Source organism: Maudiozyma barnettii, assembly GCF_903064755.1.
Source record: "Maudiozyma barnettii strain CLIB 1767 genome assembly, contig: KABA2_07, whole genome shotgun sequence".
NCBI classification, from domain to species: Eukaryota; Fungi; Ascomycota; class Saccharomycetes; order Saccharomycetales; family Saccharomycetaceae; genus Maudiozyma; species Maudiozyma barnettii.
In genome coordinates this window covers 48,039-68,674 of record NW_024545244.1, presented here as the reverse complement: position 1 = coordinate 68,674, position 20,636 = coordinate 48,039, and the positions used below count along the sequence as shown (strand labels likewise).

The window sequence follows — 20,636 nt, the reverse complement described above, 5'->3', positions numbered from 1 at the left end:
CTTGTAAATATATATATGAACAGATAGATAGATAGGTATGGCGATGATATCGCTGTGTTAACTATTGTAAACGAACTGAGTTATGGGTATTCGGTGTAATGGGAGAAACGGGTTGGGAGGAAGTTGGTTGGGGGGCAGGTTGGCGGCTGCACTTCCGTATTGGGAGTGGGACCGCATGATACATTTACATGTGTTCTGCATTTGCGAAAGTGGGGAGAGACGACGGTGGCAAAACTTAGATATACATATATATATATATATATATGTATATATGGGGAGTGGAGGACTGGGAAAGGATAATTTTTCTTTTGTTTCTCTCCTTTGGCGGCTAATCATTTTTTATTTAATTTTTTAGCTAACTTTAGTTTCATTTCACTTATAAAAACACAAGATCGTTTACTTCATTTTACTTATATATAAGATATATCAAACTAACTTAATATATATATATATATATATANGTATTGGCCGTGGTAAATATTTTTTCAAACTTGTTCCACCCCAACCTGGGTTTAAGAAAGGTTTAACATTTACACAACCACGAGTTCATTACTTTGCTGTTGATTCCAAAGATGAGATGAGGCAATGGGTGGCTGCGCTGATAAAGGCCAATATTGAAGTTGATGACTCCACACCCATTATATGTTCCTATAATATGCCTACTGTATCGCTGAGTAAGGCTCAGGATATGTTGAAAGATGCAAAAGAAGAGATGAAGCAAAGAGACAGAGATCTTGCACTTCATGAAGCAGATGAAGACGAAGTGATGTGGGAAGAACAAAATAAAAGGAATCAAATGCAAGCTGCTGGGTTCATCTGATTTTATTGCTAAAAAAAAACACTTGTGTTTTTTGTATATCAAAAGTAATATGAAACTATTTGATGTACTTTACACTCATAGTATACCAATCTATTGATATAAGGACTAAATAATAATACTTAATTTCTAATCTGTTTAATAATAAATAAACAATACTCATATACTTCGAAGGTAAGTTTTGGATTTTTTAATATTTGTGATGAAATATTAAATTTTAGTTGGTCCAGCAAAAAATTGAAACTGTTATAATATCCCAAATAATGTAAACAAAATTTAAGAAGAATGGAAGAAGGTTGTAATAACGTCTTAAATTTGTAGTTTGAATTATAAACCTTTACAAATATATTATATATGTCTAAATAAATGTTCTCTGGAATTATTATTTATCATCTGTTTGAAAAAAAAAAAAGATAAAAGAAGGATTAGAAGAAGAAGAAGAAGAAGAAGAAGATTCAGATACTTTCATTAATTAAATAAGAAGACAAAAGAAAGAAATTCAATGTCGATTTACACATCAACTGAACCATCCATCTCGAGTTTTAACTCACCAACTTATAATCCACAACTGGTCGAAGGTATTAACTGTGTCCTTGTAATTGGATCCGGTGGTCTTTCCATTGGTCAAGCTGGTGAATTCGATTACAGTGGTTCCCAAGCAATTAAAGCCCTTAGAGAATCTAATATTAAGACTATCTTAATTAACCCAAATATCGCTACTAATCAAACTTCTCATTCTTTGGCTGACAGAGTTTATTACTTACCAGTAACTCCAGAATATATTACTTATATCATTGAACGTGAACGTCCCGATGCTATCTTATTAACTTTTGGTGGTCAAACAGGTTTGAATTGTGGGATTGCTCTAGATCAATCTGGTACCTTGTCTAAATTTGGAGTAAAGGTCTTAGGTACTCCAATCTCTACTCTAATTACATCCGAGGATAGAGAAAGATTTGCAGATGCTTTGAAAGAAATTAATATCCCAATCGCTGAATCTGTTGCTTGTGAAACTATCGAGACTACTTTAGAGGCTGCTGGAAATATCGGTTATCCAGTTATTGTTAGATCTGCTTTCGCTTTAGGTGGTCTGGGATCTGGGTTTGCTAACAATGAAGATGAATTGAGACAACTAGCTTCTCAATCATTAGCTTTATCACCACAAATCCTAGTCGAGAAATCTTTAAAAGGTTGGAAGGAAGTAGAATATGAAGTCGTTAGAGATAGAGCTAATAACTGTATTACTGTTTGTAACATGGAAAATTTCGATCCATTAGGTGTTCATACTGGTGACTCCATTGTTTTTGCTCCTTCTCAAACTTTGTCCGATGAAGAATTCCATATGTTAAGGTCTGCTGCCATTAAAATCATTAGACATCTAGGTGTCATTGGTGAATGTAACGTCCAATACGCTTTACAACCAGATGGGTTAGATTACAGAGTCATCGAAGTTAATGCTCGTTTGTCTCGTTCCTCTGCGCTAGCCTCAAAGGCTACAGGTTACCCATTGGCTTATACCGCAGCCAAAATCGCTCTTGGTTACACTCTACCAGAATTACCAAACCCAATTACAAAGACTACTGTTGCAAACTTTGAACCTTCTCTAGATTATATCGTTGCAAAGATTCCAAAATGGGATCTTGCTAAGTTCCAATATGTCGACAGATCCATCGGTTCCTCTATGAAATCGGTTGGTGAAGTTATGGCTATCGGTAGAAATTACGAAGAAGCTTTCCAAAAGGCTTTAAGACAAATTGACCCATCTATGCTTGGTTTCCAAGGTTCTCCAGGTGAGTTTGCTACAAAGGAACAACTAGATGATGCTTTGGCTAATCCAACCGATAGAAGAGTCCTTGCCATTGGTCAAGCTATGATCCATGAAGGTTACTCTGTTGATACTATCCATGACTTATCCAAGATCGACAAATGGTTCCTTTACAAGTGTGAAAATATCGTCGAAGTCTACAGGTCTCTATTTAACGTTACAGCTCTGGACCAATTGACCAAAGAAATATTGACCAAGGCTAAGAAATTAGGTTTCTCTGACAAACAAATTGCTAAATCTATTTCTGCTGACTTAAAACAATCCGAACTAGATATTAGAAAGCTAAGAAAATCTTACGGTATTGTTCCATTTGTCAAGAGAATTGACACTTTAGCCGCTGAATTCCCAGCCATGACCAACTACCTTTACACCACATACAATGCTGTTAAGAGTGATGTCGAATTTAACGAAAATGGTATGTTAGTCCTAGGTTCTGGTGTTTACCGTATCGGTTCATCTGTCGAATTTGATTGGTGTGCTGTTAATACTGCTACAACTTTAAGAAAAGAAGGTAAGAAGACTATTATGATCAATTACAATCCAGAAACTGTCTCTACTGATTTCGATGAAGTTGACAGATTATATTTTGAAGAATTATCCTTCGAGAGAGTCATGGATATCTACGAACTAGAACAATCCGAAGGTTGTATTATTTCTGTTGGTGGCCAACAACCACAAAATATTGCTCTTTCGTTGTTTGAAAATGGTTGTAACATCCTAGGTACTAGTCCATTAGATATTGACAAGGCCGAAAACAGACACAAGTTCTCCACAATTTTGGATTCCATCAGAGTTGATCAACCAGAATGGAGTGAATTATCCTCTATGGAAGAAGCAAACAAGTTTGCTTTGAAGGTTGGGTTCCCTGTATTAATTAGACCATCCTATGTTCTATCTGGTGCCGCTATGAGTGTTGTCAATGACGTACATGAACTTGAGATCAAACTATCCTTGGCTTCTGATATCTCTCCGGATCATCCTGTTGTCATGTCTAAATTCATTGAAGGTGCTGAAGAAATTGATGTCGATGCTGTCGCTTATAAGGGTAAAGTCTTGGTCCATGCTATTTCTGAACATATTGAAAACGCCGGTATCCATTCCGGTGATGCTTCCTTAATTCTACCACCTCAAAGCTTGTCTAATGACACTAAGCGTGAATTGAAGGATATTGCCGATAAGGTTGCTATCGCTTGGAACATCACTGGTCCATTCAACATGCAAATAATCAAGGATGGTAAGAAACCATTAAAGGTTATTGAATGTAACATTAGAGCCTCAAGATCCTTCCCATTCGTCTCGAAGGTTCTAGGTGTCAACTTCATTGAAGTTGCTGTCAAGGCTTTCTTAGGTGGTGACAAAGTTCCAGAACCTGTCGATTTAATGATGGACAGACAATACAACTATGTTGCTACAAAGGTCCCACAATTCTCCTTCACAAGATTGGCTGGTGCTGATCCATTCTTAGGTGTTGAAATGGCCTCTACCGGTGAAGTCGCTTCCTTTGGTAAAAACTCCCTAGAAAGTTACTGGACTGCTATCCAAAGTACCATGAACTTCAAGGTTCCTTTACCTCCATCTGGTGTTCTATTTGGTGGTGACTTATCCAAGGACTTCTTAGGTAATGTTGCTCATCAAATTGAAGATTTAGGTTTCAAATTTTTTGCACCAAACCAGAAAACTAAGGAATACTTAGCTAAATATATCAAGAATGATGTTGCTATTGGAATTCTAGACTTCCCAAAGAATGACAACAAGAAGATTCGTGCTATGTTTGAAGATAATGATATCAAGTGTGTCTTCAACCTTGCATCTAAGAGAGCAGAAAATACTGATGACCAAGACTACCAAATGAGAAGACAAGCTATTGATTTCGCTCTTCCATTGTTCAATGAACCACAAACTGCTCAACTATTTGCAAAAGCTCTTCACGCTAAAATCGGTGAAAAGATCGAACTATTGAAGGATGATAGTAAAAAGATCCCAAGCGAGGTTCTTTCCTGGGAAGAGTTCCTTGGTTACAAAGCCATGTAATGAACAAAGGTGACTTCCGATATTTATATAAATATTTAACATACATCATAACTCTGTAAATTAATCGTACATTTCAAACAAAAATGTTTCATCATGAAATTTAATAATGAATAATAATAATAATAATCAAATTTTTTAATTACTTTTATGTTTTTATATAGGGTGTTTTACTTATCGTACCGCACTCGGACGTCCAAGATTCGTGACTAGTTTACTATACGATCTGAAAAATAACGAGCAAACAAAATATTCGACCGGCTATAAAATATTCAATCAACATGAAAGTTAGACTATCACAAGCCGAAATAAACAATTATTATACATCTAAAATACTAAACCTTATGACCAAATAAATTGTTAGTTATGGACCAGGAAAATACAAATCCATATGAAGATTATTACTTAGAACAGTTGGATAACAATCAACAAAATTCTCAGAATAAAGTCAAGCAACACACAACAGAACAACAAACAGAGGAATTGTACTATAGGAGCTTACAAGAGTATTATCCTAAATTAGAACCTATTCAAAACGATTCCACATTCAATTACCCACGAAAAAGGTCCATGAATGACGAGAATATAATTCAAAATAACAATTCCCAACAATTGAAATATACAACAGAACAATCTGGGAATAAAAGAATAAGAGAATGAAATTGACTAAAGTCTTGTGATTTTGAGCCATGTATAATTTATTTTTTTAATAATGAACTACTGAATTATAGGAAATTACATAGCTTTCATCGCGTTTATCAATAATTTGCACATGACCCCATATCAATGAAATACGATCTGTGCTCATAAGTATGCAAGAGCTGATCAACATAATCCTCACCAAGCATGCTGGATGTCATGAGATTAGCTTTTTCTGAAGGTCCACGGTAATCTAGATCTTGAGGTTCGTGGGGTAAATTTCTTTTTTCTATAACGATTTCAATCCCTGCCGTGTGATAAAATGGTGGTAGCAAAGGTATATAATCATCATTATGGATGACCCTAAAATATCCATGCTTGAGGTTAAGTTTTCCCTTTTCCATTATACGTTCATGTATTTCTTCTGTGTCGAACAATTCATTCACCCACTCTTGCATTTCAGTATTAAAAATCTTTGGTGAAGCGTATGTTAACACCAATGGGTCATATCCTCTAAGTTTCAACTCAATCCCGGTCATAATGGCTAATGCTGCCCCTAATGAATGACCTGTCGCAACTACATGGAAGTCTGGATAACTTTCAAGTATTCCTTCAATTTTTCTCAAAAAATGCCTACTAAGTGTCTTAGTAAACACATGGAAGCCTCTGTGCATTTTACAATTTCGGCACTCTTTAATTATACCTTTTTCGATACTTCGTTTGTACTCCTTACTACAGACTGGAGAATAGTCTATTGGTAAAATTGTAAAATCACTAATCCAGTCCTGGATTGTTGTAGAACTTCTGAATACGACGGTGATGACTCTATTTTTATGATCGACCATGATAAAACCAGAACCAAGTTCGCCTTTATCTGCCTCTAATACTAGAGCAATCGTGGTATCAGATGCTGTTGGATTAATATCTTCATCATGACAAAATCTGAGATGTCTCGGGCACCCACCTTTATCAAGTCTTTTACCTTGGACTATACCATTCAATCTCATACAACTTGTCAGACCACATACTTTAGAATAGTGTACTATTTTTTTATAAGTGTTATTCGGGATCCAAATCATATTATCGTCGTCATGATCATCCATGCTTATCTTGGAATTTGTATTTTGGATATTTATGCCTTGCATTTCTGTAACATCAACATGAGCAGACTGACCATTGGTGAGAGCAATGAGGGCGTGAACCAAAATCAAATATATTATTGGGAACATGGCGCAAAAATTCTCTAACCAAGGGTAAAAATCCAATCGAACTAGACTGTATCCCAGAAGTGTGTAAGTTTAAACCATTAATTTATCAAATACATTATTTATTTTATATATGAAACATTTATATTTTGACACTGTTTTATGGCAGCCGCCAATCAAAATACCTGTCACAAAAGTCTAACAATGCCAAAAAAGCAAAACAAAAAAATAGTAAATAAATTACAACCCAGTATAAAATGAACAAACAAATAAATAAATGAATGAATGAATGAATGAATGAATGAATGAATGAATGACGATATAAATTAACTAAATATTTCAATGAATACATTAAATAAAGTTGCCACCCCCCATATTCCACACATAGTCAGACCTACTGTCCTTCTATGTTGGTTAGTCCATTGGGTGATATATCTTGGACCTCCAAATATAGTTAGCAAAAAGATGACTTGTAATATTATGAAAAGACAGGGAACAACAAATTTTGCGTTATAATGCTTTTCTGATCCTGCATCTTCCAAATTTCTTGATAAGAAGAACCACCATTGTCCTGAATGGTCATGCACAAATACCATAGCGATAAATGCACTAAGACCAATACCACACATTGAGTTCAACATGACACCACCTAAACAGGATGTACATGATATAACAAAAAATTTAGTGGCAACAGCTTGAATATGCTCCAAATCGTCTTGGTGAGGTACCTTCAAGTAGAATTTACACATTGCAATATTTGAGATCAAATCACTAATAGAATTACCCCATGCGAATATGGTTAGACCTAGAATTGCCTTGGATATACCTGTAATGATTTGATATAATTCCATCATCTCTATCAAAGAGTTTGCAATCATGGAAATAAAAAGGATGGCATTTATAATACCTATGCTTATGAATATTAACTGAATAGAGTCGTGCAGTCTTTCCAATTCACGACGTCTCCTAGTTTTTTCTTCTGCCTCTACAGAAGTTTGTTCAAACAATGAAAACTTGTTATGTAATTTCACATATTGATAAAAAACTATTATCAACGTTATTATGCAGATTGTAATACTGACTGGGAATAACCAAAAAAAATTAGCAAATTCGAAATTTGAAAGACACGAAACGACAATGAAACCTATAGCTGGACTACAAATTGCTTGAATCAAAAAAACAATAATATGGGATCTTATTAAAGTATATTTTGAATTTATATCATCATATTCCATAATCTCTAAATTTTTTGGACATGCAATTTGTAAGACAAGTACGAACGGTATAGCCAATATTGATAAGATACGATCAACTTTTGATTTTGATTTATAATTGATTAAATGTGGAGCAAGTAACTTTAATGTCAAATTTCTATATTTCTTGCTTCTTAATAATAATTTTGTAATGTTTGTATTGTTCAGTGTCACAGAATGAACCTCGGACTCTAATTCACTATCAGGATTATCTGAATATGGATGAAAGTCAATTGGAGATGTATTTAGAGATCCTGTATCACTAATTTCTATGGTTGGAATAGATAAATGAGCCGGAGGTTCTGAAACAGGTCTCTTATTACTGCTGTTATTACTTCCCTGGGACGGCAGAATAAAACTGTTTCCTTGCATGGATACCATTTCTGCTTGTTCATGAGATGCTTCATTATGAACAGAAGATGAATTCTCTAACATTCCCAATAGACTGTTATAGTCCATGACAGAGATAAGACTCGGTTTAATCCCTGGTCTTATATGTGTAGAGCTAAACGATTGGAGATCATCATCAGCTAATAATGCTTCTTGATCCAAGAATTCATTTGCAACATCCACATTGGTATCATTTTGAACTGACGGTATAGTATCTTGCGTAGCTACCCCGGTATTACTATTAATAGCTGCAATTATCTTATCCTGGTATTTGTGAGGAGTCAATTTTATTACAATGTAGATCGCATACACGCTCATCATTAGCATACAATTGAATACCGTAATTTTATTTTGAATTGCAACATAGGTCATAATTAACATAGCAACAGCTGTAAAAGACAAATCCTTTAGGATACTATTTCTTTGACTATTAGTTATAGATATAGTAGTCGAGGACATTATAATGAATATCGAACCTTCTACTACACATAGTATGATCCCGCACGCACCTAATACTTCACCGATAGATAATGCCGCTGCAGCAGGCGAGGATGAAGTGGTCCAACTGACTAAGTTAGAAAACAAATCTGGAGAACTATTACACCAGGACAATAGTACTGCCATCAGAGCACCCGTATTTCGTACCTGATTTCTAGTCACATATTGATCAGAATAACTTGAATCTGCAATGGCTGCAACATTAGGACATAAATAATCTGATGCACAAATACCTAACAGAACAAAACATACGACCACATGAACAACACTAGGAGATATAAAACTTAGAGATAAATGTGCATTTGTATACAAAGTAGCAGGATGTGCCAATTTAAATAACCATTCTATCCTGCTCATAATTTTCTTATTGTATCACTTTTATGGTCGATTCAGTGTCTGAAAACTCAAAAATAGAACCAGAAAAAGAGTGTACTGTAATGGGTTATTTAAAGCAAAAGAAGTCTAGATTTAATAGACCTTTATGTTAAGTAGACCAGTGTTCTTACTATTAGTGACCCTTTGCGTTATTATTAATTTCCTGTTTAAGTTAGTTAAACCTTTTTTTTTTGTTCCCCCCAGAGAATAAAGATGATCGTTTCAAATATAGAATACCAATACCAGTACTTATATATATATGATCAATGAGTATAGTGCCAATATACCTTTAGTTTAGGACCATCCGTCCTATTCAAAACTTCTGCACATAGCGTTTGTCATAACCTTTATGGTATATATTGAGATATTCCAGTATCCACGTTTCCTTTGTCTCTTACTGCTGTTTCTTCCCTCTGTGTCTGCCCCTCCATTGTACAGCCTGAAACTGAAAGTATCGAACAGCAGGAATAACGCGATCCATGACGCGGAGAGGGGCAATTTCACTTTTAGTTAAGCAACATTCGGCTAATATAAGATTCGGATCGATTAACAGATGAATTATACAAGATAGTTGGATCTTCGACCAAAAATAGATCTGACAGGAGGAGGCGTATAAGATTAACATCGAAGTGTGATTGTCGAGGGTAGGTATTGGTTTCCTAGGTTGCCTTTTTTCTCTGTTCTTTACTTTTGAATTGTAGTGGTAGAATATATATGAACCCTTTCTGGAGGGCAGATACGTAGTTGTAAAAAAACAATAATACTATAGGTACTATAATGACAAGGTTAGAGAGATATATATGTTGCACAAGAGGCAGACAATATTATAATATCTCTTTGATTATTTAATTATTTATTTCTCCTTATTCTTTCCAAGATTTAGACCTTAGTGTAAGTAAGCTTCTCTTTTGGATAAGAAGGACCGACTTCTTGGATAGACAAAGAAGCTAACCATTGACCGATATCAATACAAGTGTCCAATGGCTTACCTTGAGCTAGACCGGCCATGAACCCACCAGCAAAGGCATCACCTGCACCATTGGTGTCTACAATCTTGGATTTTTCCAAAGGATGGACTTCGTAAGAAGTGGAACCTTTAGTGGTCGTGACCACAGTTGGTTCTAGACCGTGGGTGAAGATAACAGTCTTGTTAGAGTCACCACCAACAATTTGTTTAGCGATGGCCTCTAGATCAGTAGTATCGCAAGTCAAACCAAAGGATTCAGCATATGCGGCAGCTTCTGATTCATTAGCAATAACGATAGTAGCGTATGGCAAACATTCCTTCAAAGCATCCTTAAAGAACTGAGGGATGAAAGGAGCACTTAAGTTCATGACAAATGGCTTGCCAGTTTCCTTAGCGTGCTTACCTAACTTGACAATAGCAGCAGGAGAGACAGTCAAATGGAATCCACCGATGTAAAACAATTTAGCGGCTTCGACTTGATCCCAGTGTTTCTCCAAATGCTCTGGGGTGAAATGATTAGCAGCACCCAGATCAGTCACTAGGGATCTGTCATGGCCTGTAATCAAAGCAGCACATTTACCAGTACCGATATCTTGTTGAACTTGATATAAGGAGACAACACCTGCAGCAGCATTCTCTTCGCCCAATTTGGCAGAAAATTGATCATTACCAACAGAACCAAAATAACCTACTTGGTTAGCTCCTAGAACGTAAGCAGCACCTCTAGCTGAATTTTGAGCGGCACCACCAGCAACAAATTTGACTTCTGGCATCTTAGAGACTTCACCGAAGATAGCCATCTTTGGATCGTTGGAGGCACCATCCAGGAGGATAGCATCATTAGCTTTCAAAGAGTACTTAGCAAGATACTCAGGGGTAACATCGACTTGTAAGTCAAGCAATGGGTTACCTAGACAGATCAGAATTGGGGACATTACGAATCGTTTATGAATGGATGAGTGTGAGAATAGTCTTGGTAGAATTGAATAGGGAGTATGAGAGAGATATCTAGCAAACATATAATAGTAGTAGCAACGTCTATCTATATATATATATATATAAGTATAACCTAAAGTTTCACATTCACAACTTTGTATCCCAGTTCAAACTACTCATCCCTATGGCTCCCACAGTTTATCAAGTTCGTCGTTCCCTCTGTGGGGCCATCAAGAAATTTCAGTACGAAAACGGAAAAAAAAAATTTTCAGCTGGAAAATTTAACGGACGGATTGTCGTTCAGTGAGTGATGGATAAGCTGTGAGCTGTGTGAGAGGTGACGATTACTTAATGTGATATTGACAGTTCAAGAAATGTACGCTGAGTGGTAGACTACGTATGTCTCGACTCGACAGGTAGTTGAGCTTGTAGTCATAGTTCCTCCTGCTTGCCATCCTTTTTTTTTAAACCATTATATGGTTGTGTGTCAACCATTTATATAATGAGAGAATATTCAACTCAACAACTCATTCTGCAGAGAAATTGGTGCAGGACAAGTCCAGAAACAGGGACAGAGGAACTTCCAACCCGCGCGCCCAACGAACAATATCTGTTTTTACGTATTATATAATCTCTGGAACGCAACTAAGAGCCTTAAGCTAAAGCAAAGTGAAACAAATCTCACATATATATATATAAGGAGATGCAGGATGTTCCCTCTTGTCAGAATGTTTCTTGGATTACTACATAGAAACCAATACTGCATACTTTTGTAGATATAACCACACACATTATGGAACGTTTGGACCCATTGCTGAAATACTCATGGTTTCCGGAGTCCGAGTCTCTGTACTTATCTCATTTACATGAGATCATATACAGTACGATGTTCTATTTCATTATTCATAAATTTATAGCACCCCTGGCAAACCGGATTGTATTTGGTAAATCATACACTTCGATCACTAATGATGATTTAAAAGATGATTTTGACATTCATACGGTGTCTATGGTTCAAGCATTTGTCTCTCTTTATATATTATGGCCGACTTTATCCATTCCTTTAAACACAAGTATTGCTACATATTGGGATCACCAATCATCAATGGTTGCCGCATTAAGTTGTGGTTATTTCCTTTGGGATTTGACCATTTGTATCAAGAATTATAAATTATATGGTTTAGAATTTTTCGCTCATGCTATCGGGTCTCTGTACGTCATGTTAATTTCCTTGAGACCATGTTGCCAACCTTGGATTGGTAAATATTTACTTTATGAAATCAGTACTCCCTTTGTGAATGTCAATTGGTATATCATTCAGTTGACTTCAGGAAAAGATATGACAGTGAAGACTGTGGTGCCAACTCCATTAAATATCATTAATGGTCTATGTTTAATGGCTGTGTTTTTTGTAGTAAGGATCCTTTGGGGTAGTACTGCTAATTTCATTTTGTTTAGACAGTTTATTAAAGAGTGGGATCAGGTACCAAAGTACAGATCCATCGGTTTAATTGCGTTGAATCTTACATTGACAGCCTTAAATGCCGTTTGGTTTCACAAGATGGTTAAGATTGCTAGGAAATTGGCTTCTAAATCTGAAACCACCACCACCAAGAAACATTAAATAAATTTATACACGAATATTTTTTTTGTATTTGAATAATACATAATTATATGTACTTCTCTTCTCCTAAATAAAATAATCGTGTGGCATCCTTATCGTAACATGAGATAGCGACACCCTTTATTTCACCTAATTGCTTCCCAGCGAATGCTTCAAATTATTTGTGTACTTTACATAACCCGAAAGAGAATAGGATGCTGCTGCCCTTTTCGACAAAGTAACGCGCACACAGAGAGAGAGCAATATGGCTTACGTGGTTCTGTGAATTTTTCAATTTCTTTATTCTATAATGTGTTCACGATTTAGAGACAGATACAGACACTATTTTACGATAAGATTAGCTTATATATAGATGGAAGTTTGGTTCACTACAAAACTCTTATTGGAATTTTTACGATTTATACATCAACACAAATCGTTCAATCATCTGTTTTACAATGAGTGTTTTTGAAACTTTGCAAACTATTTGTGACAGCCCCAACATCCCTTGGAAAAGTATCATTATTGGGTTCTCTGCAGGCCAATTCCTATTTGAAACATACATTTCTTACCGTCAATACAATGCATTAAGTTCTAATAAATTACCTGCAGTATTGGAGAATGAAATTGATCAAGAGACCTTTGAAAAATCTGAGGCTTATTCAAAGGCAAAAATTAGATTCTCTATTGTGTCTGATTTATATGCATTGATCCAAAAGATTGCTTTCGTGAAATTGGATTTGTTTCCACGTTTGTGGCATTTAGGGAACAAAGTCTCTACAATCCTACCTGTTCAATACAGGGCCGTCTCTACAATTGCTCAAAGTTTATGGTTCTTACTGGTTCTTTCAAATATCTCTACCGTTGCCGAATTACCTTTCTCTTATTACAGCCATTTCATTTTGGAAGAAAGATTTGGTTTCAATAAGACAACTATAAAGATCTGGATCGTTGATATGATTAAGAGTACTCTTTTAGGAGTTGCGCTTGGTGGTCCAATCCTTTATGGGTTTTTGAAGATTTTTGATTTATTCGAAACTAATTTCCTATGGTACGTGTGTTTGTTCCTATTAGTTGTCCAGATCCTTGCAATGACTTTGATTCCAGTGTATATCATGCCTTTGTTCAATACATTTACTCCATTAGAAGATGGTGAATTGAAACAATCTATTGAAAAACTGGCAAAGAAAGTTGGTTTCCCATTGGATAAAATCTTTGTCATCGATGGCTCCAAAAGATCTTCTCACTCTAACGCTTACTTTACTGGGTTACCATTCACAAGCAAACGTATTGTCCTTTTTGATACTTTAGTTAATAGCAACTCTGTTGATGAAATTACCGCCGTGTTAGCTCACGAAATTGGTCACTGGCAAAAGAACCATGTCTTGAACATGGTTGTATTCAGTCAATTACACACATTTGCTATATTCTCCCTTTTCACCAGTGTCTATCGTAACTTATCCTTCTATGAAACTTTTGGATTTGTCGTTAATGCCGCTGAAGGAACCATCCCAGAAGTCGCCATTCCAACTAAAGTGTTCACCACTGGTTTCCCAATTATTATCGGTTTTATGCTATTCAATGACTTATTAACTCCATTAGAATGTTCAATGCAATTTGCAATGAGTCTGATGTCTAGAATCCAAGAATATCAAGCTGACGCTTATGCTAAAGGATTGGGTTACACTCAAAACTTATGTCGTGCTCTAATCGATCTACAGATTAAGAATCTATCTACTATGAATGTCGATTCTTTGTATTCTGCTTACCATTACTCTCATCCAACATTAGCTGAAAGATTAAATGCCCTTGGATACGTTAGTGAAAAGAAGAAAGCTTGATTTTAAAACGTTTGTTTTCACTCAAGCTCTCTCTCTCTCTCTCTCTCTCTCTCTTCATTTCTCATTCACCCTATATTTTCGGTTTCTAAACTATATTTACACATGTATACTATATACAAAGCCTATATTTTTAAATAGATAGATACCTACGTAAGTAATATATATATTTGGTTGATAAATTACAAGTTAAGTTTCATATATTACAGTCAAACGTCACGTGCGTAATGGCGGGGTGACCCCAAATTCATTCAAAAAACTTCCAAAACAAAAAAAAATATCAAAAATTTAGCGGGCGGCCCGTCTTCGCTCACAGTGTGAGGGAAAACAGTACGAAGGGCGAAGACAGAATACTTGATATATATAATTTATTTTTACAAAGGGGAATTCCTGAATGTTAAAAGTGGTAAATTTGGGTGGCAAACTGGACCTTAGAGAAGAAAGAAAGGGTTTTTGAAAAATCAAAAGTGTTTCATTGAACGATCTAACTAACGTTACCTCGTCATTCTATTGCAAAGTTAATTGAATTCAAACAGAGAATCCAGTTTTTACTTTTCCTGCCACTAATTTACTTATATATTATCCAATAACATATACCAAGAAAGATGACAGCTGATTTGATGGAAGTTGATACCAATGAAGATGCTACTTTAGTGACAAAGTACGCTGAAGAAAAGGCGGTTGATACAATTATGGAGACTCTTAAGGAAATATCAAAGGCAACTACTTCTTTGGATTCTCGTCATGTCTGGAGAGGTTTAAAGGATTTGAGTACAATTAGAAAGAATAGCTTGACTCAAGAATCTCTAGCCGCTTTGGTTAATATTCTATATCCAGATACATCCGCATTTAAGATTCCATTGTTGAAATATATCAATGATAATCATAAATCTAATGTTCCTAATGCAGAGAAATTGAGAGCTCAATATCCTGCTGCATTTTATAAGATTACATCTCAAAAGACTATTGAAGTATCCCCAGAATTGAATACTTTTTTCCATCTTTTAGTCCAACTCTATCTATTAGACTCCAAAAAATTTACTGAATTGGAAACATTCAATTCAAAAATTATTCTTCCAACTATTTTAGAAGTTTACAATCAGCGTTCCTTAGATTTAATAAGTGCAAAATTATGGTTCTATATTATCCTTGGTTATGAATCTGTTGGTGATGTAGCCAATGCTGAAATACGTACTGTGATGATCAAATCCTTAAAGACAGCATCTTTGAAACATGATAATGAAACAAGAGCCATGTTAATAAATTTGATCCTTAGAAATTATTTAGCAGATGGTGATGTTAACTCTGCTGATGATTTTGTTAGAAAAGTGGAATTTCCAACTACAAATGTATCTAACCCATTGGAGGCTCGTTATTATTTCTACATGTCTAAGATTAATGCTATTCAATTAGATTATACAACTGCCAATGATTTTATTATTACTGCCATTAGAAAGGCCCCACATACTGCCAATAGTTTAGGTTTCTTACAACAAGCAAATAAATTACATTGTGTCATCCAATTATTAATGGGTGATATTCCAGAACTTTCTTTCTTCCATCAAGCCGATATGCAACAATCATTATATCCATATTATCATTTGACAAATACAGTAAAATTAGGTGACTTAAAGAAATTCTCGTATATAATATCCAGATTCAAATCTCAATTAGTTCATGATAGTAACTACCAATTATGTGTTAGATTGAGATCAAACGTTATCAAGACCGGTATTAGAATGATATCATTGACATACAAGAAAATATCACTGAAGGATATATGCCTAAAGTTACGTTTGGACTCTGAGCAAGCTGCAGAATACATGGTATCAAGATCTATTAGAGATGGCGTCATCGAAGCAAGCATTAATCATGAAAAGGGTTACATTGAGACCTCTGAACTTTTGAATGTTTATGACACAAATAATCCACAAAAGACATTTGATGCTAGAATTCAATTTGTGACACAATTGCACGATGAATCTGTCATGGCAATGAGATATCCTGAGGATAACAAGAAGGTAAAGAACTCAACACAAAATAATGATGCTGATTCTGTAGATTACCTAGATGACATATCGGATTTCTCTGATATTGATGATTTAGGATTTTTGTAGAGATATTTAAAGATACACACATAAATATGTAAAGTTCTTAATAACAGAATGATCAATAATAAAAATAATAATAATAATAGTGATACGTAACGGTAACAAGGTTTACTATACTCAAATGATACATTTGCTAACATGGATATTCTAAATAAAATGCAACTTAAATCGAGATGATATGGAATGCACAGAATTTTAATTCTTGAAGGTTAGCAAATAAAAAAAAATGCAAAGGAGTGGACATAATATAATTCTAATTCTTCTTCTTGTGATTCTTCTTCTTGCCCTTCTTTGATTGGCTAACAGTTTTCTTTGGGGTTGCTTCTTTAATAGATTCTTCCGGAGTTACCTCTTCAACAGTTTCAGTGGTGATAGTCTCTTCGATCTCCAAAGTTGCGGTACCAAATGCTTCATCCTCATCGTCAATAGACTCATCGATATATCTCTTTTTCTCCTCAGATCTGAAGAAAACTTCCTTTTCCTCCCTCAAGGAATTGTAAATCACAAAATTAATCCAAATTTCAGAAAAACAGTAGATAAATATCACATTATTATGTAGAAATAAATTGGATTTCCACGTATATGATAAAGTTGCAATAACGAAATAAGCTAATAGTCTAATTGGAACAATAGAATAGAAATATGTTTTGTTGTCTTCTAGTAAAGGAATAAGATCGGTGAATGCCAACATACCAAATAAAACACCAAATAGACCTAATTGTGCACTATATTGTGACATTGTCAATTGTGGCAGATCCATTGCCTGTGTGAAAACTAGGAAATATGAATTATCAAGGATAGAATTGACATTTTTGAAACAAAAGAAACCTAGCGAGCAGAGGTATGCAACTCTGAAGTACAGAACATTGACAGAAGTTAGGACAGTCATCTTTAGTTGGTTATGCTTTTGTATTTGGTTATTGTTAGTTACGTAATCTTCTATTATAGTGCCACCGATGCCTCTTATATTGGTGAACTTTTTAAATTTTTCGCCCTTTACGTGTGGAAATAGCGACAGGAAACACTAAGTCTGCAATGTGGCACACATAAATCTAGAGACATATTTTGAAAAACTTATAAAGTTATATATTAGAAGACTATTTTGATGTATAAAATTAATACTAACCAGTTTTTCATATCTAGAAAAATTGATTATATATATGTTACATTTTATCTATCTTGTCCCCCGAGTCATAAAGAAGATTTTTGATATGCTCCATGTCTTTCAAGATATAAAGCTCGTCATTTTCATTATGCGAGGATATGGAACCTGTTTCATATTCCTCCATGGCTAGATAATCATGTAAACAGAGAATATCAAAGTCCGTTGTTGGCCTTTTCTTATAGACGTACGTAACAAATCTCGCCCAATTTTGAAAGTTGTCTGCGTTCAGGTTTTTCCTAGATTTCACTGTTAAAATTCCATTCTTTTGGTGAACTACAAAGGCAAAAGAACATATTGTCTTACAATGAGCACAATATAATTGTGCCTCTTCATTATGTTCATCTTCATAGTCATAATTATTCTTGATGCTTGATATTCCAGATTTTAACATATTTTCTGACATTTTCATATTAGACCTGAGCCCAGCTCGGTCAATAAAAGTTGGGATTAAGTTCCAAGTATCGTTAATCCTAGATAGGTCTTTATTCATCTCATTAAACCTGTTAAGTAAAATTGCATAGGAATCTCTAACAAGTGATTCATTAAACATATCTGTGTATTTACCTCCCAAGTAATTCTTAAGTATTGTAATAAGTAAATCAAACATTTCAAAAACACATTGTTTTTTGGAGATTTTGTAGTCGTCAATAGCACTCATACCATATGGTAACCAGAAATCTGCGGTAAAATTTACAGCTTCATTAAGGTTATAACCAGAATTGAAACCGGAATGGTAACATTTCGGGAAGGTAATTATGTATTCATTTGGATTTTGAATTGCTTTATAACAAGTTATACCATTCTGAGTAAGTATATCTGGGGATACTAAACTTGTTAAATGATGCATTAGATCTGGTTGTCTCAAAAATAAATCAGGAGTCGTTGAGACCAAATAATCTTGGAATTTGGTACAACTTGAGTCAGGGATACTGTACCAAACTTTTGATGCACCCTCATGTTGATAATTAGCACTTAAAGTATATTGGTCCTCCATATGCCAACAAAAAGTTGAAAATTTTGATCCAACATAAACCCATGGTATTGTCATTCCAGATATTGTATCTTTAAATAAAGGTAATAATGATCCTTTAGAATTTGGTAAATTAACTAAATTTGCCGGATGTATGGCATATGACATATACTCCTTTATATTATCCTTCTGCGAAGAAGGAATATAATTTGAAGTTGGAAACCCAGATATGGTACCAGGCACAGAATTATGAATATCTGCACCATATTTTACATTTTTTGTATTATCAATATCATTTACGTATTGCCAAAATTCTTTCTCTAATTTAGATAATTCTTCATTATCGTCATGGAGAGCTCTCTTCGAATCTGTTACTTCGAGGAATGTCATCAATGAATAATATTGATTACCCATATGAAATCCATAATACCCATTACCCATAACACAATTTCTACAAATCCAACTTTCTAGACTAGAAGATGGTATTGTGTTTTCAATATGTTTTTCACCTTTTGTGTCATTAATACAACCAATATGAAAATATTTCTTACAGGAGTTACATGTGATAAGGTCTTCTATATGGTCGTACTCATGACATAATACACATTCTTCTGCATTTCCTTCTTCATCCCCATCCTCATCAGTAATTTCTAATTCACTTTCTTCATTGTCACTAAGCAAAGATATCGGATAATCGTCATTATATTGCAAAGTTGATAAATTTTGACGATATTGAGAATGGATATACGAATAGTAATCCTTGATATATTTATCAAAATAATATTTTAAAGTTGAAAGAGGGATGTTATCAAATTGTTTTGCTAAACATTTCCATAACTTGATATTTTTTTCAACTTCTCTTAATGAAGGGATCAATAAAGCTTTATTTCTATGATCCCTGGTTAAAATTAACAATTTATCCCATGTAATATATGGATTATATGATTTTAGTACTGAAATGTAAATATCATAGAGATATAATTTAAATTTTTCATCTTTATTATTATCAACCAAAAAATATTTTTTTTTGCAAACTTTTATTTGATTCAATTTTAAATAATTGTTAATTTGTTTAATGAAAAACAATCTTGCTCTATTGATTAAATTCAACTGATTCAATTGTTGTTTTCTAACCCTAAATTTGAATTTTGAAAGATCTAACGATAATGGTGGCTTAAATCCTGTAGGTGGTACAACTTTAATCATACCATATTTCTTTCCCAATCTTCTTATACGAGACTCCGAGATATAAGTAATAATATTCTTAAATTCATTTTCTGTAGGGTAAACGGTTGGTATCCTTTCTAAATTCATCTTTTTTTTTAGTATATATAATAGAGTCAAACGACCTTTTAATTCCAAACAAACACTAAGCCAATGTACGATAATATGGTATAAATCTAAGCATTTATTTATATTTATATATTTATATGTATATAAATAAATTTAAGTAAAATATTATATCTGATCCATACCCTTAATATGAACCCTTTTACCCTTATTTAAGCATTTTCCTTACAGAATTGACTGTTTTTCAAATTCTTCTCGGCAAGATTGAATCGAACAAAATAAGGTTATCTGTAACTATAGTAATCCCGGAAAAACAAAGAAGGTAATAACATTTAATAAGGTACACGGGTGAGTGAATACTTTACCAATCTATATGTATCTTTATAAGTGGATAACGTTACTCCCCCCCCCCACCTATTTACTAAAACAATCAGTGTAATATTTATTATATATATATATATTTTTGAGTAACAACAATGTTGTCTATACTGAAGGCTACGTGAACACTATGACGTTCTCTCCAATGAGCAAAGACCAACTTGCTAACAACATATTTGAAATACATGCCTATCTTAATAAAAATCCTGAAGTTAGACAAACATATTAGGACAAAGATTCTTGGAAGTGACCGAAATCGCAATATATAAGGATATAAAGGCAACTTGGAAAATCAGGTATTACCCGCCCATATTACGTGCGGTCTTACCCTCCCGCTTCATATGTGCA

At 34.4% G+C, this 20,636-nt stretch overlaps 9 protein-coding genes across 9 annotated transcripts; 4 read left to right on the top strand and 5 right to left on the bottom strand.

Moving 5' to 3' along the window:
* Nucleotides 1–1,319: 1,319 nt before the first annotated feature.
* On the top strand, nucleotides 1,320–4,673 carry CPA2 (carbamoyl-phosphate synthase (glutamine-hydrolyzing) CPA2; the record flags this gene model as incomplete). Its single annotated transcript, XM_041551530.1, has 1 exon — nucleotides 1,320–4,673. The coding sequence occupies one exon, from the start codon at nucleotides 1,320–1,322 to the stop codon at nucleotides 4,671–4,673; it is 3,354 nt and encodes a 1,117-aa protein (XP_041407464.1).
* A 755-nt stretch (nucleotides 4,674–5,428) lies between these two features.
* Nucleotides 5,429–6,538, bottom strand: LIH1 (putative lipase; the record flags this gene model as incomplete). Its single annotated transcript, XM_041551529.1, has 1 exon — nucleotides 5,429–6,538. One exon carries the CDS (start codon nucleotides 6,536–6,538, stop codon nucleotides 5,429–5,431), a length of 1,110 nt encoding a protein of 369 aa, XP_041407463.1.
* Nucleotides 6,539–6,840: 302 nt separating this feature from the next.
* Nucleotides 6,841–9,012, bottom strand: ECM27 (Ecm27p; the record flags this gene model as incomplete). The annotated part of the gene is made up of 1 exon (XM_041551528.1): nucleotides 6,841–9,012. One exon carries the CDS (start codon nucleotides 9,010–9,012, stop codon nucleotides 6,841–6,843), a length of 2,172 nt encoding a protein of 723 aa, XP_041407462.1.
* An 897-nt stretch (nucleotides 9,013–9,909) lies between these two features.
* Nucleotides 9,910–10,932, bottom strand: ADO1 (adenosine kinase; the record flags this gene model as incomplete). The annotated part of the gene is made up of 1 exon (XM_041551527.1): nucleotides 9,910–10,932. The coding sequence occupies one exon, from the start codon at nucleotides 10,930–10,932 to the stop codon at nucleotides 9,910–9,912; it is 1,023 nt and encodes a 340-aa protein (XP_041407461.1).
* A 794-nt stretch (nucleotides 10,933–11,726) lies between these two features.
* Nucleotides 11,727–12,557, top strand: TDA4 (Tda4p; the record flags this gene model as incomplete). Its single annotated transcript, XM_041551526.1, has 1 exon — nucleotides 11,727–12,557. The coding sequence occupies one exon, from the start codon at nucleotides 11,727–11,729 to the stop codon at nucleotides 12,555–12,557; it is 831 nt and encodes a 276-aa protein (XP_041407460.1).
* A 437-nt stretch (nucleotides 12,558–12,994) lies between these two features.
* STE24 (zinc metalloprotease) lies at nucleotides 12,995–14,377 on the top strand (the record flags this gene model as incomplete). Its single annotated transcript, XM_041551525.1, has 1 exon — nucleotides 12,995–14,377. The coding sequence occupies one exon, from the start codon at nucleotides 12,995–12,997 to the stop codon at nucleotides 14,375–14,377; it is 1,383 nt and encodes a 460-aa protein (XP_041407459.1).
* Nucleotides 14,378–14,979: 602 nt separating this feature from the next.
* Nucleotides 14,980–16,491, top strand: RPN3 (proteasome regulatory particle lid subunit RPN3; the record flags this gene model as incomplete). Its single annotated transcript, XM_041551524.1, has 1 exon — nucleotides 14,980–16,491. The coding sequence occupies one exon, from the start codon at nucleotides 14,980–14,982 to the stop codon at nucleotides 16,489–16,491; it is 1,512 nt and encodes a 503-aa protein (XP_041407458.1).
* A 247-nt stretch (nucleotides 16,492–16,738) lies between these two features.
* On the bottom strand, nucleotides 16,739–17,374 carry ILM1 (Ilm1p; the record flags this gene model as incomplete). The annotated part of the gene is made up of 1 exon (XM_041551523.1): nucleotides 16,739–17,374. One exon carries the CDS (start codon nucleotides 17,372–17,374, stop codon nucleotides 16,739–16,741), a length of 636 nt encoding a protein of 211 aa, XP_041407457.1.
* A 274-nt stretch (nucleotides 17,375–17,648) lies between these two features.
* Nucleotides 17,649–19,934, bottom strand: JHD2 (histone demethylase; the record flags this gene model as incomplete). Its single annotated transcript, XM_041551522.1, has 1 exon — nucleotides 17,649–19,934. One exon carries the CDS (start codon nucleotides 19,932–19,934, stop codon nucleotides 17,649–17,651), a length of 2,286 nt encoding a protein of 761 aa, XP_041407456.1.
* Between the last annotated feature and the right edge of the window lie 702 nt (nucleotides 19,935–20,636).